Here is a 15,981-nt window from a genome sequence, read left to right as displayed (position 1 = left end):
AGAGAGAGAGAGAGAGAGAGAGAGAGAGAGAGAGAGAGATGTTTTATTAATTTTAGTTTCAGTTTTAGTTAACTATAATAACCCTGTTAATTTTTTTTGGTGATATATGGGAGATTCTTTACAGGTTTCATGAGATAAATCTGGCTGCTATTTTTCTCAGTTTAAGTTTCAAATACTTTATACATTGCTTTCCAAAAATGTATATTCAACACATCCCAACAGTGAATAGAGTGTCATGCATTTATCAGTACCTGTCCAGGGGATGGAAGTGTTAGTGATGGGGAATGTAGTAATGATATTTGTGGTAGTGGACAAGGATGGCATCACTGTGGTGACATTCACACACTGTCTGTCCTGTGTCGCTGTGCCCTCTTTGAGCATTATCATCCCCAACTTAGCACAACTGTGGAAAAGATAATGATCACAGAGATAATGCATGAGACAAGAGCAGGTCAGTCTTAATATTGCGTGTTTGTAAGGCAGCACTGGTTTGATATTCCTCAGATACTCTGGTTAGTGTTTGTTCTAAACCCTCTACTACATAATCTGCAAATAATTTGACTTTAGCTTAAACTTTCCCAGATAGAATGTTCAGAACTGAAAATAACCGTTAAGAGTCATTTGCATACTAACATATGCTCTTCCTTCTGACATCTATTTGCATAGTAAATTGTGATTGGGCTTATCTTCTTTCCATATATTTAACTACTTACAGCTGCTTGTACACTTCACAGTGGCTGTGTGTTGATTCTCGTACACAGAAAAAAAAGTTGCACTAAACAGACGTGGCTAGCAGAAACCTCAAAGATAAAAATGTGTGTGAGAGATAAAGAAACTGAGTGATAGAGAGAAAATAAAAAATAGTGTGGAACTTGGTGGTGCTGCTATGTGTGACCACACATGATCCTTCATCTTACTCAAAACATGCCTATTAAATGCATTTAAGTCTCCTAAAATAGTAGTTACCACAATGCCAGCTTACTAAAAGTCAAAAGAGCCAACCAAGTCTGTATGATATTCTGGCCTCTGTATGGACTGAATGCAAGTCCGAGGTATTTGCATTTTCCAGTAATTATATCTGGATGCAGTTTTATGGAAGCCATCACAGGATAAAAAAATTTAAAAGGTAACTTTATATCTCACAATTCTCGCAATTCTGAGTTTATATATAAAAATCGTACCTCTTTTCTCGCAGTTCTGAGAAAAAAAGTCAGATTTCGGTTACACTTTATTTTAAGGTGTCCTTGTTACAGTGTAATAATTATACATTTAAGTATTTAGTAATATTAATAAACTACATGTACTTACTATATGGGTACACTCTTAAAAATAAAGGTGCTTAAAAGGTTCTTCACAGCAAAGCCATATAAGAACCATTTTGGGTTCCACAAAGAACCATTCAGTCAAAGGTTCTTTAAAGAACCATCTATTTCTTACCTTTTTATAATCTGAAGAACCTTCTTTCACCACAAAGAACCTTTTGTGAAACAGAAAGGTTCTTTAGATGTTAAAGGTTCTTTATGGAACCATCTAGACAAAAAGGTTCTTCTATGGCATCGTGAAGCACCTTTATTTTTAAGAGTGTAAGGTAAGGATTAGGGTTACTTGCATGTAATTATGCATAATTTATTGTTAATATAAGTACATGTAACATGTACCAAGGGCACCTTAAAAATAAAGTGTTACCCAGATTCCATATCTGTTTTAGTTTGGTTTACATTCATGTTTTCATATTTCTTGTTTTGTAATTTAGTCCGTCATTTTTCCTGTTTAGTCATGCTTCCTGGTTCCTTATAGTGTAATTTATTGTTTCTTCTTTAAACAGAACACGTGAAACTTGACTGTGTCAACATGCACTGTTTGTCCACACTGGAGTGCAACACGCACGGCAGCCCTTAAAATTGCTGTATTTGAGTCTATATTTGCATATGTGATGTGATGGTTCGTTGTTTATACATGAAAGATGTTGTAATGGTACACTGGTATGCACATATGCAAACAACAGGCATTATATTTGTTCACGAGGGATAATGTATCAGTGTGTTGTGTATGATGTAGGCTTGCTGCCAAATACATTGCCCACCGCGGTACCGCCTCCACTGTCATTTGGCTTTTTTATAGAAATAAAAATCATTTAGTTCAGTTGGACAACAGACACTACAGTAAACTGAATGCGTCTGCTCTGCTCCATACAGTTCATGCTGCAGAGCCGCAGCACGAGTGAACGCAGGAAAAATTAAGATGTAAAAGTAAATTAAGGGTGCGTTCACACTTGTAGTTCTGTTCTCTTGGTTTGTTTGGTCCAGACCAGTTTGGTATGCTTAGCGTTCACACTGGTATTTTTTACAGCGAACCTAAATATACCAAACCTAAAGGCATAGTGATACATTCACAACCTGATTGGTTGGGTTGAATGACGTATATTTCGTGACGGAACTTACCGAACACCCCAAAAAATAGGTGTGTTCATGTTAGGTTGTTCACAGACCGATCGGTGTATGACATCTATGTACCCATTTACCGATCGGTCTGCTCAGTGCTGCTTTAAGTCGAATACACCTAATGCCGTCTGCTGGACTAAGCAAGCTCATTGTTGCGAGTACATATGGTTTTATTTTCACCACCTGTGAACTCACAGAGAGCTCATAAAAGGAACTTTGCATCCTCGTTGCTCCACGTTTGCCCTCTGCTCATTTTGTTTTGGATACACCGCTTGTTCCGCATCATCAAATCATGTCGCATAGCATCGCATCTTGTCATTACATCCTGTTTTCGGTTCGTTTTAGAAGTATTTGGTCCGTGTTGCGTTCATAGTTCATTTGAAGTATGTACCAGAGTTCATTTTGGAAGCGGACCGAAGTGAAGTTTCCTTTGGAAGTGAAAATCGGCAAAAAAAAAAAAATCATCTTAACCTGATAAAACTGGGCGTCTTTACACATACTAAAGAAACACGTTGAAAAACTGCTGCTGACTTAACATGGCCAGAATGTGTCTACACATCCAAAAAATTCAAAATTGTCGTGTTAACATAAATAAACAGTGCATGTTGACACATTCCAATTTCATGGGTTCCATTTATACTTTTGTCCCCTACCACCTTCCATATTCCCTTGATGTGATCCTGGTTCTTTATTTCATGTCTTCTCATGGGTTTATTGTCTTGTTACCTTGTTAATCAGTTCTGTCTTTTTATTGGTTCATGTTTATTGGTTTCCATTTCCAAGCCCTCAGGTTTGCTATGTTTACTTGTTATGTATTGTTCACTGTAACCGCTGTGTGGTGAGGTTTGTCAAGTTATAAGTCTACTTGTGGTTTTTCTTTGTTTAGTTCTGTGTATTTGTGTTTGATCTCATTCCAAGAGAATGCACTTTTTGGGCTAGTTATCCTCAGTGGGTTATTGTTACATCCGAATTGCCAGATTCAAATTCAGAATTGCAAGATAAAATTGCGAGAAAAAAAAAAACTTGAAAAACTGATTTGAGATATAAACTCAGAATTGTAAGATAGACTCACAATTCTAAGAAAAATCTGAAATGTAAGATATGAGCGAACAATTGAGAGAAAAAAGAATTGTGAGATAAAAAGTTGCAATTTTATTTTTTTATTCTGTGACAAAATAAACAATGCTCAGAATTAGAATTGTGAGATAAAAGTTGCAAATACCTTTTTTAATCTTTTTATTCCATGAAAATGGGCTTCCATATGTTTTTATCTTAGTGCAGACTTAAAAACAGTAGCATATGTATGAATATTACTCACTTTTTATGAGGCTTGCAGGCTCCCAGAGAGGGTTTGCTGGAGAATGTACCCTTCCCACAGGGAACACATGGTTTATGGCAGTGTGTGACATAATTGTTTCCTTTTGTACAGTAAAACCCTGGTTTACAGAAGCATGATCTATTGTTGTCCTGAGTGCATGGAGTAACTTCCATCTCATTTCTATCCTCTGTTTCCACCCAAATACACAAAGACAGAGAGCCATCAATGAACAAAAAAAATTTACAAAAACATGCAAACATCTTATCTACTGCTTATTAAATTAGTAATAACAACTTTACATTTGAATTATACTTTTCACACTATGCTTTAGGGGCTGTTCACACAAAACACTTTTTTGTTTCATTCCACTGCACAGTTTTTCTACATAAAGACATGCTAGATGTAAAAAAATTGCATTTTTGCATTCCATTGCACAGGTTTTTATGAAAGCCTATTTCTGCCACAGAATTTTAAAAAATAATTGCGTAATTGTGACTTATTATCTCACAATTCTGAGTTTATATCTTGCATCCTTCACATGTAAAAACATCCTAATTGTGAAATATTAACCTAAAATTGGGAGAGAAAAAGTCACAATTACCTTTATTTTGCATCGTAGGCATGCATCACAGATGGATGTATTTGACCGTTGCGCTCGCATTTTGCATCATTTGCAAGACACATTACTCTAAAAATGCAGCACTCAAATTAAAATAAGTTCACTTTTTAAAATCGAATCTCTAGACATTGTTGTCTTTTCACTTCGCTGTTGAAAGTTGACATTTTAACTTGAGCACAACGTTTTTAGAACGCTTGTTGTCTTAAAAAGACGCAAGATCAATGATCAAACATGTCTCTCTAGTGCATTTACATAGTAAACAATTGAAAAGTACCGCAATGGAATGGAAAAATGCGACCATATTTAATCCGACATTTTGCGATTTAAAAAGTTATGTTGCTGGAGGTGCATGTTTTTAAAATTGAATGTTTAATTTTATTGTTTTTTTTAAAGGTGCAAGACGCAAATGCAATGGTCAAACACATCCGTCGTGCATGTGTGCATAGAAAAACTATGGAAAAGGAGCACAGTGAAATAAAAAAACATGTCCTGTGTGAACAACCACCAAGAGGTCAACATGAAACTGACTCTATATACTTTTTTAATACACATTCCCAGTCTTCATTCATTTTTACATGTTTTACATCACGTGAAAAGGCATATTCAATGAAGAGAAACTGGGTTGATTTTATCCAGTGCAAATTAATTGGATGATGAAATGTGGGCATTTCCACATTTCCCTCCCAAAAATCCTTAGTGACATCAGCTGAAAAATAATCTTGTTTCAGAGGCGATTTGCCGAAAAATAATGAAGACAAACTTTTACTTCTAAGTCATAATGTGCTCTGATGAATCACACACAGTAAGAGCAGGAATGCTTATGAAGCGAGTAATAAGAAGGACAACATGAATCCAGAATTCAAAACCATCCTGCGTCATTTTCAAAGCTCACTAGTGCTCAAATGCTGGGAAATATCGTGCAACTACTAACCAGAACACTCTTGAGTACAGCGTTGACATCTCGAGATTCCCTGTTTGGATGCCTGGTAACATCCGTTATAACCTATGTGTGAAACAGAATGCAAACAATAGACATCAAAAGTAATCTCATATCTTCATGTGACACGCACAACTCTAGCTGTGCAAGAGTAAAAGTACTTGCAGCATCATTAAAGGAGTTTTGAATTGACTGGTGTCTGATTTCTAAGTACACACTCATACACAAATTGCAGACATTTTGAAACCTGAGGGAAAATCATTTAGTTAAAGGTTGAGTCAAAACGCCCTATAGTCAATTTGCACAAGTCAAAGCTTTATTCTAACAGAGGGTGCAATCATTTGGTCAGTAAGGGACATGGGTAGATGATCTGCTGTTTGTAAATGCCGGTTAGGTTTTAAAAGGGACAGATTGACTGTGTTTAACTAACTCATCTGTCACTTTTAACCTACATGTTGACCGGCAGCATGGTTTTTCAGTTTCACATGCAAGTTTGGGTGTTGCACACCTCACCACAAATGCTCCAAAATGATTTGCTAAGGTGTTTGGAATGGTTGCTAGGTGGTTACAAGAGTCCTCCACCAAGACTCTTAAGGTTTCATTTGTCTAGTAATGCTTACATTCAAATACACAATAAGTGCAGTATTAGAGTATGCAATACAAAATTACATGAAACTAAATGAATGGTTAAGGAACTAACCATAGCTTCTACTATGGGTCATGCTTAATGCTTCATTTTCTTTAGACATTATGCATAACTTAATGGTTACGAAGCAGTGAGGTAATAATTTCTGGTGAAACACCCTCAGAGAGTTCAACTAGAGTTTGCATATAGCTCAGTGGCTACTTAGTCTATAACACATATGTACATATAAACATGGGTTAAAACATAAGGTTAAAGCCCCGTTCACACCGATAACGATAACTATAAAGATAACGATATTAGCGTCCACACCAGCGAACAATATCGTCTGTTTATTCTAAGCGCACATGCGTCTGCCGCTTTAGATTCTTGAGCTCGTTACAGCAGGATGGATTCTGATTGGCTGTCAATTTTTTATCGTTCATTCAGCTGGAGAAAAATCGTTTTGAAAGTGATTCCAATGATATCGTTTCTCTTTGTCTTTATCGTTATAGTTGTGGTGTGGACTCTGCTATTCTTTAACATGGAGAACGATTTTTAGAACTATATCTTTATCGTTATCTTTATAGTTATCGTTCTTGGTGTGAACGGGGCTTTAGAACCAAATATGGTTCTTTTTGGTTCATTGGAATTCCAAAATGATAAGCAACCAAAAATGGAAAACCCTTTTGGACTTAAAAAATACATAAACATAAGATATTTAAATTCCATTGGCATCATTCAGTCTTCAAAGAATTTATATATAGATGATTATTTCATCTTTTTCCACAGCTTTTTTTATTTCTCATATTTTAAGCTAATGACCTAAAGATATGAGTCACTGAATACTATTGAAATAGGCGGACAGTGGGTTGTACTTCAGAAATACGTTGTGTGCGACATGGAGGAAATGGAAGTGGTATAAACTTACCAATAACCTTGACGTGTAGAATTGTAAAAATCTGTAAAAGGAAAACAACAGTTGACATTTTAGTCTGAATGTCTTTTCCAATCTGAGAAGTAAAAGTTAAATAAACACTTTCTTTGTTGCGGCTGTTTGGTTCCAGATGTCTGACCTCTGGCTTGTTTTATTCTCTTGGGAAGGAGTTAACCAATGGTTCTTTCATTGCTGTTTTGATCAGTTTTTGGATTGTGTAATCAGTTCAAAAACAAGTAGGTAAGTTTGACCCAAAATGAACTCCAGGGTAATAACATGAGCTTTTGACACATTAAATAGTGGTTATGGAGAAAAGTGCATTAACTTAAACTTTTAAAGAGCATTTGATGGCAAGAACTATTATTAAGAAATGTTTGTTTTGGAGGTTTGTCAACCTGTTAGACAAACCTGGCTACAGATTCTTTTAACCTGAGTGTTTTAAAACTAAAATCCATCATCAGATCAAAGCAAGGGAGTTAAAGATGAGTCAAAGATTGATTTAATCACAAACAGGCGTTCTGGGTCACCCAATCGCTGAGTAAAAACAGCTAGCATCCTGTTGTCTGAGGAACTAAGGTCAAGGAAAAAATGCCGCTGAGGGACAATCTGAATGTTTTCACTGCATTGCTTAATAGCACAACAGGACTGACAAATTCATGTATGCACCTAATCAGTTGTTGTGCCTGAGAACAAACAGATAAGAGACAGGTCACAAAATGGAAATTTCTCATTGCAAAAAACACCCTGAAAAATTCTTATCAAGTTTGCTTTCGTGACCTGGTCACTACAAAGAAAACCACACAAAATGTACAGGGAGACAAAGAGACACAGTGCACTGGGTTGCTTCTGCATCAGGGATCCCTTCATATTAAACTGAATGTCCATTCTGTCAGGGTTGACCAGACCTCAACTGATGGCTTTTGAGAAATCTTTTTATAGATTTTTTTTATTTGGTCATGTTGTGATTAAACTGAGGGCAGAAATGAGTGCAGACGATTATTAGTAATTGCCATGCTTTGTTGTCCTCTCACTAAATTGGAAATTCTTTTGTGACTAAATTCTGAAGTGAAGCAAAAAAGCTAAAGCCTCAAAGGGTCAGTGTGCTGAAACCAAGAAACCGCTTTTTCCATTCAGCGCCTCTTGGTTGAAGCTCTTTCATTATATTGACTGTCACCAAATATTATTTACATATACTGAAAATATGTTAAATGGAACTGATATTCGTGGAAACACCACAAAAACGACACAAAATTGTCTCAAAACCTAGTGAGCTGTCTATCCAAACCGCAATTTATTTAACTTAGACATTAAACAACAAAAGCTCTTAGGAACACGCTCCTTCCCCTGAGCAAGAGCAATTTAGACTTTAATCGTTTTTGAGGGTAAATTATAAGTTCTTCCGATTGTTTTCTGAAAAACGGCAGAATTAAAGACTCCCTGTGGAACTTAAAACGCTTATTCTGTGGCATCAAGCTGTCAAGATATTTTTGGCGCCAATTGGAACCTTTATTTTGAAGCTCACCTTAGTCTTCAGACACGTACAGAGTTGTAATTAATTCGAAACCAACAATAATAAAAGTCCCTTTATAAGACATCCGTGATAAATTAATATTAAAGAAAAACGACTAGTCGAAAATAGGAATAAAAGCCACACTCACCAGATAAAACAGCAAAATACAAGTGTTTCTTGTTGAGGTAGATGGTGTCATGATTAAAAGCAGATGCAGATGCTGAGCGCTGCAGTAAAAAAAAAAAAGTGGCATTCTGTTTGGTGCCTTTATATTTAAACGTGTGGGAAGATCTAAACTCCCAAGAAAGATCCAACTCTCGCGAGACAGAGTGAAGCTTCAAAACCAAGCCCAATATTTTTTTTGATGATTTATTATCATCAATATGATTTATTATCAGTTATTTATTACCAATAAATGAGCCTGGAATATATTAAACTGAAACTACTCTTTTATCTAAAAAGTAAAAACAGAAGTTATTTTACAAAAATCAAAGTGGGAACAGTACTCATCTCCAATCACCTGTGAGCAGAATAGGATTAGAGAGATGGAAAAGGAAAAGAACACAAGAGCTTCAAAGGGGAGCTGTAACAGTCACATATTTATAGCCTAATAACATATATTCAAACCAAATGTATTTACTGTATATATTACTATAAGCCTACTTGTTTTTTTTTTTCCATTACAGCCCGTGATAATACATTACAAAACCATTGTAAAAATTTAAAATTACCTTATAAAAGAAAGTCATCCCACTCCTCTATTACGTCTACTACCATCACTTGGATTACAGACATTCTTTCACGCAACTTTACAAAAAAAGAAGCCCAAAGTCGCGTATAATAAGTGGACTTGGCAACTGTGGTGAGGAGGTGCCACAACTAACCTAAACTTAACTATAACTGATCAACAAATATAAAAAGCAACACGTCCATAGTAAGTGTACATTTAGGAGTTCACAACCTTTTACAACAAATAAAAGCTTTTCATTATGTGCATTCCTTACCTTTACACATTTAAAAGCATTAATTTAATAACTTGACAGTAACCTGTAATGTGCATCTAAGCCTTTCAAAATGTGCATAGTATAAATTTATATATGCATTTAGTTCATATGAAGTGAATTATTGTAACATTTTAATGTGCATTTAAATCTGTGAACACATTTGTATTTACAACTTGTATGCAGTATTGTGTTTAGCTTCACATTAAGAAATTACATTAATGTTTTATTGTTCAGTTAACACTAAGAGACTCTGTTAAAGCCAGATGATGCTTTGCTTATCCTTTTTAAGCTACAGAAGAAAAAATATTCAATTTCATTTATTTATATAAAATTTAAAATTTTATGTTCAAGTTCACAAAACAAGCGAACATTACCATTAGTAGTCAGAAGTCAACAATTCACATTCGTACAAAATGATTCATGTTTTCCATTATTACACATACAAAAAAAACGCTGTGCACATGCACTCATTTCAGTAAATCCAGAAAATCTCCTGGATGCAGAAACATTTATGTGCGGCTCCATTTTGTACATAACTCTTGCAATCAGTCAAGAGTGTAATAGCGGCTGTGGGGTTCTGGCCTCATTGGGTCTGAATGCTGAAAGCGATACCATGGCAAACTACATTTTGAAGCTGGTCAGAATGCGGGTGTCTCGATGCATTGGGCAAGGATGAATCCTAAAAAATATGAATGTTAATTAAAAGTTACCAAAAATACAGAGCTGACACAAATCATCCATAGAAACCAATTGCGATGAACAGCTACGAACATATGAATGACATAAATGTTATATCTAATCTACAAATGAATCGCTTCCAGGCCTTTCCTTGATTTTCTTCTACACTATCATATGCAACACATATGTAATATTAGAAGATTGCAATGAAACAAACATTACAGATTTGACACAAACTTTCCATGACAGCTGAAAGACAAACATCTCAGGTTTGCGTTCTGTTTTTGTGCATTTATTTTTTAATCATCTCTCTTCCCCTTTTGGCCCTTGCTTCCCGTTTAGTTCATTCTTTTTGTTGTGATAGTTTCTGATTATTCTTTTGTTTGTCTGCTAGTGCTAGGTTGCCGTTTATTCCTCCTGTGTTCCACCTGCATCTTGTTCATCACCTGTTCTGTTCGGTGTATTTAAACCCTCTGTTTGTTTCAGTCCATTGTCTGTTCTTCTGTCATCGGAGCAAGGAGGATCTAATCGCAGCACTACTTATTAATCCAAAATCTAAATATCAAACCCGCAGAAATGTTGAGGTAAAAAATAAACATGCAGCAATTCAAGTGTGCATAGGAAAGGAATTTTCAAAGGATAATCCTCAGATTTCTAAATAAGATTAGATTTTTTTGTTTGTTTGTTTGTTTCAGGGTTTCATGGGAAACTACATAAATATGTAGAAGGGGCAATGGGCAACATTTAAAGGGTTAGTTCACCCAAAAATGAAAATTACCCCATGGTTTACTTACCCTCAAGCCATCCTAGATGTATATGACTTTCTTCTTAGTTCAGCCAAAAATGAAAATTACCCCATGATTTACTTACCCTCAAGCCATCCTAGATGTATATGACTTTCTTCTTTCAGACGAATACAATCGGAGTTCTATTAAAAACATCCTGGCTCTTCCAAGCTTTATAAAGGGAGTGGATGGGTAGCCCAAAATTTGAAGTCCAAAAAATTGAACCAGTTCATTATAAAAGAAGTCCACACGGCTCCGGGGGGGTTAATAAAGGCCTCCCGAAGCGAAGCGATGCCTTTGTGTAAGAAAAATATCCATATTTACAACTTTATAAACCTTAATCTCTAACTTCCGCTAACTGTCGTACGCGCGTTTACGAGAGAGTGGCGTCCAGCGGATGACGTAGGCGTAGCGTAAACTCCGGTGAGAATATGCTAGTCTCGCGAGAAACAAGTTTTGTTTACAGCGAAGGAAAACCAGTGTCCTCTTGGCTTATATTGAAATCCTCCGACATTTTTCTTTACAAACTACTAATTCGTGACCAGTGTTTTGCTCTCTCCTCTGCACTTCCGTGTTCCTCACCGCGTTTGCCTACATGCTACGTCATCCGTTGGACGCCACTCTCTCGTGAATGCGTGTATTACAGTTAGCAGAAGTTAGATAGATAACTCCGATTGTATTTGTCTGAAAGAAGAATGTCATATACACCTAGGATGGCTTGAAGGTGAGTAAGTCATGGGGTAATTTTCATTTTTGGGTGAACTATCCCTTTAAACACCAGGACTGGGTTCCCCTATAATGTCTCACCAGTTCATGGTCAAACCAGGATGAGGCTGACCCTCCCATAGCCGCTGGTTTTGCCATGGAGCCCTGCAGATCCAGACTGCTCATCTGAGAGCCAGAGTTCAGGGTGGGATTGGACCATCCAGACAAACAGTGCTGCAAAATTCATATTTGCATGTTTAAGGTTTTGAGAATAACATTTATCAAGTAAACTACAAGTTAAAGGTGCTGTCACACACATTATTAGTCAATGCGATAATCTTAAAAGTAAAATCACCAAAATAATTGGTCTGCTCAATATATTTCACTTGAGAAATCAGTGTTAGTGCTGATTTGACTATTTGAAACTCACTGAGGGCAAACCCAGGCTGTCAGAGGGATCAAAACTGCAGCGGCGATGAGCTTTGTATTTGTACGCTGGAAGCAGAGTTGAGCGAGGAATACTGACCCTGAAACAAATGTATAGAGATTGACAGAGATGACACGGATACTCAAAAGCGGTCACTCAATCACACACCAAATAAAATAAAATAAACAGAGCTAAGATATTGCAAACTGCAATCTTCTGACCTGTAATGTCTATAGATCCTCTGAACTATTTTATATTGGACTGGCATGGCACAGTCTAAAATAAACATTTTGTTTGAAATTATATAAAATGTATTTTTCTCTCATGCTCAAAGAGGCTGCATTTATTTGATCAAAAATACCGTAAAAACAGTAATATTGTGAAATATTTTTTACAATTTAAAAAATTGTTTTCTACTTGAATATGTTTTGAAATGTAATTTATTCCAGTGATGCAAAGCTGAAATTTCAGCATCATTACTCCAGTCTTCAGTGTCACATGATCCTTCAGAAATCATTCTAATATGCTGATTCACTGCTCACAGTATGTTTAATGCATCCTCTCTCCCCCCCAAACTTCTGAAATGCAATGTATGAATAAGTGGGCACTAACAAAACCATATTAAACAGTTTGACATATGCACCTGATTAAAGCAGGCTCTCATTCAGTATAAGGGTGTTCAGATTTGGGCATCTTGCACACTGGACAGGCGGCCTGTGCATCCAGCGGAGCCGCAAACAGTCGACTGTTTATTATGTAGCAGAATGTGCCTGTGGAACAAAGGCAAAGGCAAAATGAAGAGAATTATCTGGTACACTCATGACGTCAAAGCGATGTCACGCCAACCCAAATCTGCCGATCTCTTACACTGATGCGTGTCTGCAGGTGTCTGCGGCTCTTCACTGCCAAGCGTGGAAGATGCAAGATCAGCAACAGATGGAAATCTGTGGGAAAAAAAGAAAAAAGCATTTGCACGATTAAAACATCTTTCAACATCTTGCAGAATTAAGCATACGATGCATGAGATATAACAGATTTAAGCAACAGACTTCCATGCGTTCACCACGGTCAAGGGACATCAAAAGAAAGAACGAAGGTAACCTTCACTGCTTTATACAAGAACTCATTATCTACCAGGTTTTATTGTGTAACAAATGACAAAGAAAGAGACCGACCCTGATAACAAGCTGTGGACGCACTCGTCTCGATTGGTCTGATGGAAGAATAACTGCTCCGAACGATCTTCAAGAGAGCTTTCAGCATCCAGTAGGCCTAAAGAGAAATTAAACGGTAACCTTCAGGTTTCCAAAAAGCACCTGGATGGAAACTGTGGTGTATTCCATTTATGCAAATGAAAAAAATAAATCTGGTACTCTTGAAATGAAAACACTGGTTAAACAGTAGCAGATGGGGATTTCTTTCTGTGTAGGTGCTTTTTCACTTCTTTGGAAATCATTATAAACCATCAGATCTCCATTAGATTTTGTACACTTCGTTTCTCTACTGTTTACTGGTTACCTGGCGCCATCTAGCAAATTTGACTCAAGCTGACTGAAGGTCAATTCACGCCGCACAGACAAACGGAAACAAACACGTTTACACCTGTCGGCACTATCAGTGTTTGACAGTGTTTTGTCTCGACAGTTATTTTTCATAAAATTCCTTAACAGACGAATAGTCTCCATCAGTTGACTAACGGTCGATTGCATCAGTGTTCAAGTTCACACACCTGGTCACAGGGGGTGCGAGCTACAGATTTGGGCAGCATCAGTCTCACAGATCTGCTCTGCCCCTTCCAGCGACAGTTCGCTACGTCTTCCAGTAGTGTGCTGTTGGTGCTCAGTTCTGAGCTTTGGCTGGGTTTGGGTTTATGGTGGTCCAGTGTGGGGTCTTCACAATCTCTAGGATGCTGTTCGTCTGAAGATACAAAGACATTTTATCAGCAAGTATTATTGGTCCAACAAATACATTGTCAGTGTTTCATATATTTACAAGTCAGCTGATAGAAAATCAACACAGTATGTCAAAGACGAAAAGTTTAAGAGCTTTACAAATATTTTTTCCTACATTAGCATCCGTCTTGTTTAATCATACTATTTCTGAGCAAAAAACAATGACTATCATACATTTTACCATGATTTACAGAAGACACCCACTAAAATGTCATTCAGTGTAACAATAGTTTATATACCAAAAATTTTAGAGCAAGAATCATTAGATGACATTAAGCATCACAGCGCAGCCTCCAAAAATGAATTCATTGTAATTTTAAGTCTTTACCAATCTTAGCCACTATCCTTCAAAGCACTAGATTAACCCGTTTGTCTGCAAGGCGTTTTTAATCATTTAAAACAGAGTATGATCACTCTTTCTTTTATATATTTTAATAAGTACAGGTCAGAATAAGTATGTTGTTTCACTTTTACATAAATATATCTGATACACTGAATAACGATGGAACATTATTTCACTCATATTTTGACATTTTCACAAAACTTATTTTAAACATTAAATTAGCCACTGTACTTTCTTTAATAAGCTATTTTATGAAGCTTTTATGAATTTAATTTGATGGGACGTCTTGTCTTTGACCTCCTCTCTCTCTATATATTAACTAAATAACGTTACACCGCAAGACGTGTATGAAGACTAATGGTATATAGCAAATGTTACATAATTAATTCAATAGTAGATTATCATAGTTATAAAGTTGTAAATACCACTTCACTGTGCATTGAACACGTCTTTAAAGACCTCACAGCATTCATTTGTATATTCTGACCGGATTTTTTGACGGTTTTTGGTGTCGATGGTGAAGCTCCAGCACGCGGCGGCTGCGCTCCGTTTCGCTCCGTTAAAGACACTCGATGCGGTCCGCTTTCTTCGCACACCGAGCTGTAACTTTCGTCCACCTTATCCGGACACGAGAGTGTCAGCTGACGCAGTGTGTCAGACTCAGTTTGTTTCTCGAGTTTATCCAGTAAATATTTGTTCTGCTTTCGCAGAACGTCGATCTGCGCGAACTCAGCCATTCCGTCGCCATAGCAACGGGTTAAACACACGAATCAGACGCGGATCAAACTACGTCTTACATCTTTGGTAGCTAAATATTGGTTTATTTAAGCACGTTGTGTAAATTATGTAAAAAACAAAACAAAATGAAAGAACAAGAGACTGTACATTTCCGCCACGAGAGTAAAACGGCCAAAAATCAAACAGTACACAGAAAACTCTCCCCTTGTCCAAATACCCACACTTGCGGTCTTGGCCACTTGAGAGAGCGTGCGCGCGACAGGAAGTAAGTGTGCAAGTCTGTCCCATGTCTTCAAAATGCCAAAGTGCAGTACGCTTCATGGATACTAAATCCACACTATCTCGAATACTATGTCATGTTATAGGGACTACTGAACAGACATTTAGAAGTTGATTTTAAAATGCAAAGTATTTCAAATTAAAATTAAAATAAAGCTGTGTAAACACTTGCATTTTTACAACACTATAAGTGTGTCCCATCAGGTAATGAAAAGTTCGACACACACTTGTGGTCTTCACACCCACTTGAAGACTTCGGCCAAATACAGGAAATACGTCATTTAAGTAATCAAGTGGTCAAGTGCAAAGACTGCAAGTGTGGGTATGTGGACAAAGCCCATGACTGGCTCCGGACATTTCCCACAATGCATCTGTGTGATGACCACTGGGTCTGTTTAAATGGACAAGCACCTCTTTCTTTTTAATCAGATTGCCGTTCAAAAGTTTGGGGTCAGTAAGATTTTTTATGTTTTTTAATGGAATCTCTTATGCTCAATATCAATTTTTATTTATTTGATCAAAGATACTGAAAAAAACAGAAATATTGTGGAATATTATTGCAATTTCTAATATTGGTTTCCTATTTTAATATACTTTAATATGTAATTTATTCCTGTGAAGCAAAGCTGTATTTTCAGCATTATTACTCCAGTCTTCAGTGTTACATGATCCTTAAGAAATCATTC

The 15,981-nt window shown here is 36.7% G+C and overlaps 1 protein-coding gene and 1 pseudogene across 1 annotated transcript in view; both read right to left on the bottom strand.

The window, feature by feature from the left end:
* LOC107702006 (uncharacterized) overlaps positions 1–8,604 on the bottom strand; it is a 28,444-nt gene extending 19,840 nt beyond the window's left edge. The window contains exons 1-5 of the mRNA XM_016504184.1: positions 8,533–8,604; positions 6,869–6,899; positions 5,310–5,381; positions 3,760–3,946; positions 252–403 (exon numbers count right to left, since the gene is read on the bottom strand). Coding sequence (XP_016359670.1) covers positions 252–403; positions 3,760–3,946; positions 5,310–5,381; positions 6,869–6,899; positions 8,533–8,583 — 493 coding nt within the window. The 5' untranslated portion in view covers positions 8,584–8,604. The remainder of the gene's footprint in view (positions 1–251; positions 404–3,759; positions 3,947–5,309; positions 5,382–6,868; positions 6,900–8,532) is intronic.
* Positions 8,605–9,703: 1,099 nt separating this feature from the next.
* LOC107701981 (uncharacterized) lies at positions 9,704–15,157 on the bottom strand (annotated as a pseudogene).
* Positions 15,158–15,981: the final 824 nt, after the last annotated feature.

This window comes from Sinocyclocheilus anshuiensis, unplaced genomic scaffold (genome assembly GCF_001515605.1).
Source record: "Sinocyclocheilus anshuiensis isolate Anshui unplaced genomic scaffold, SAMN03320099.WGS_v1.1 scaffold262, whole genome shotgun sequence".
NCBI classification, from domain to species: Eukaryota; Metazoa; Chordata; class Actinopteri; order Cypriniformes; family Cyprinidae; genus Sinocyclocheilus; species Sinocyclocheilus anshuiensis.
The sequence above is the reverse complement of the archived record's forward strand: the minus strand, read 5'-3'. Positions and strand labels throughout refer to the sequence as shown.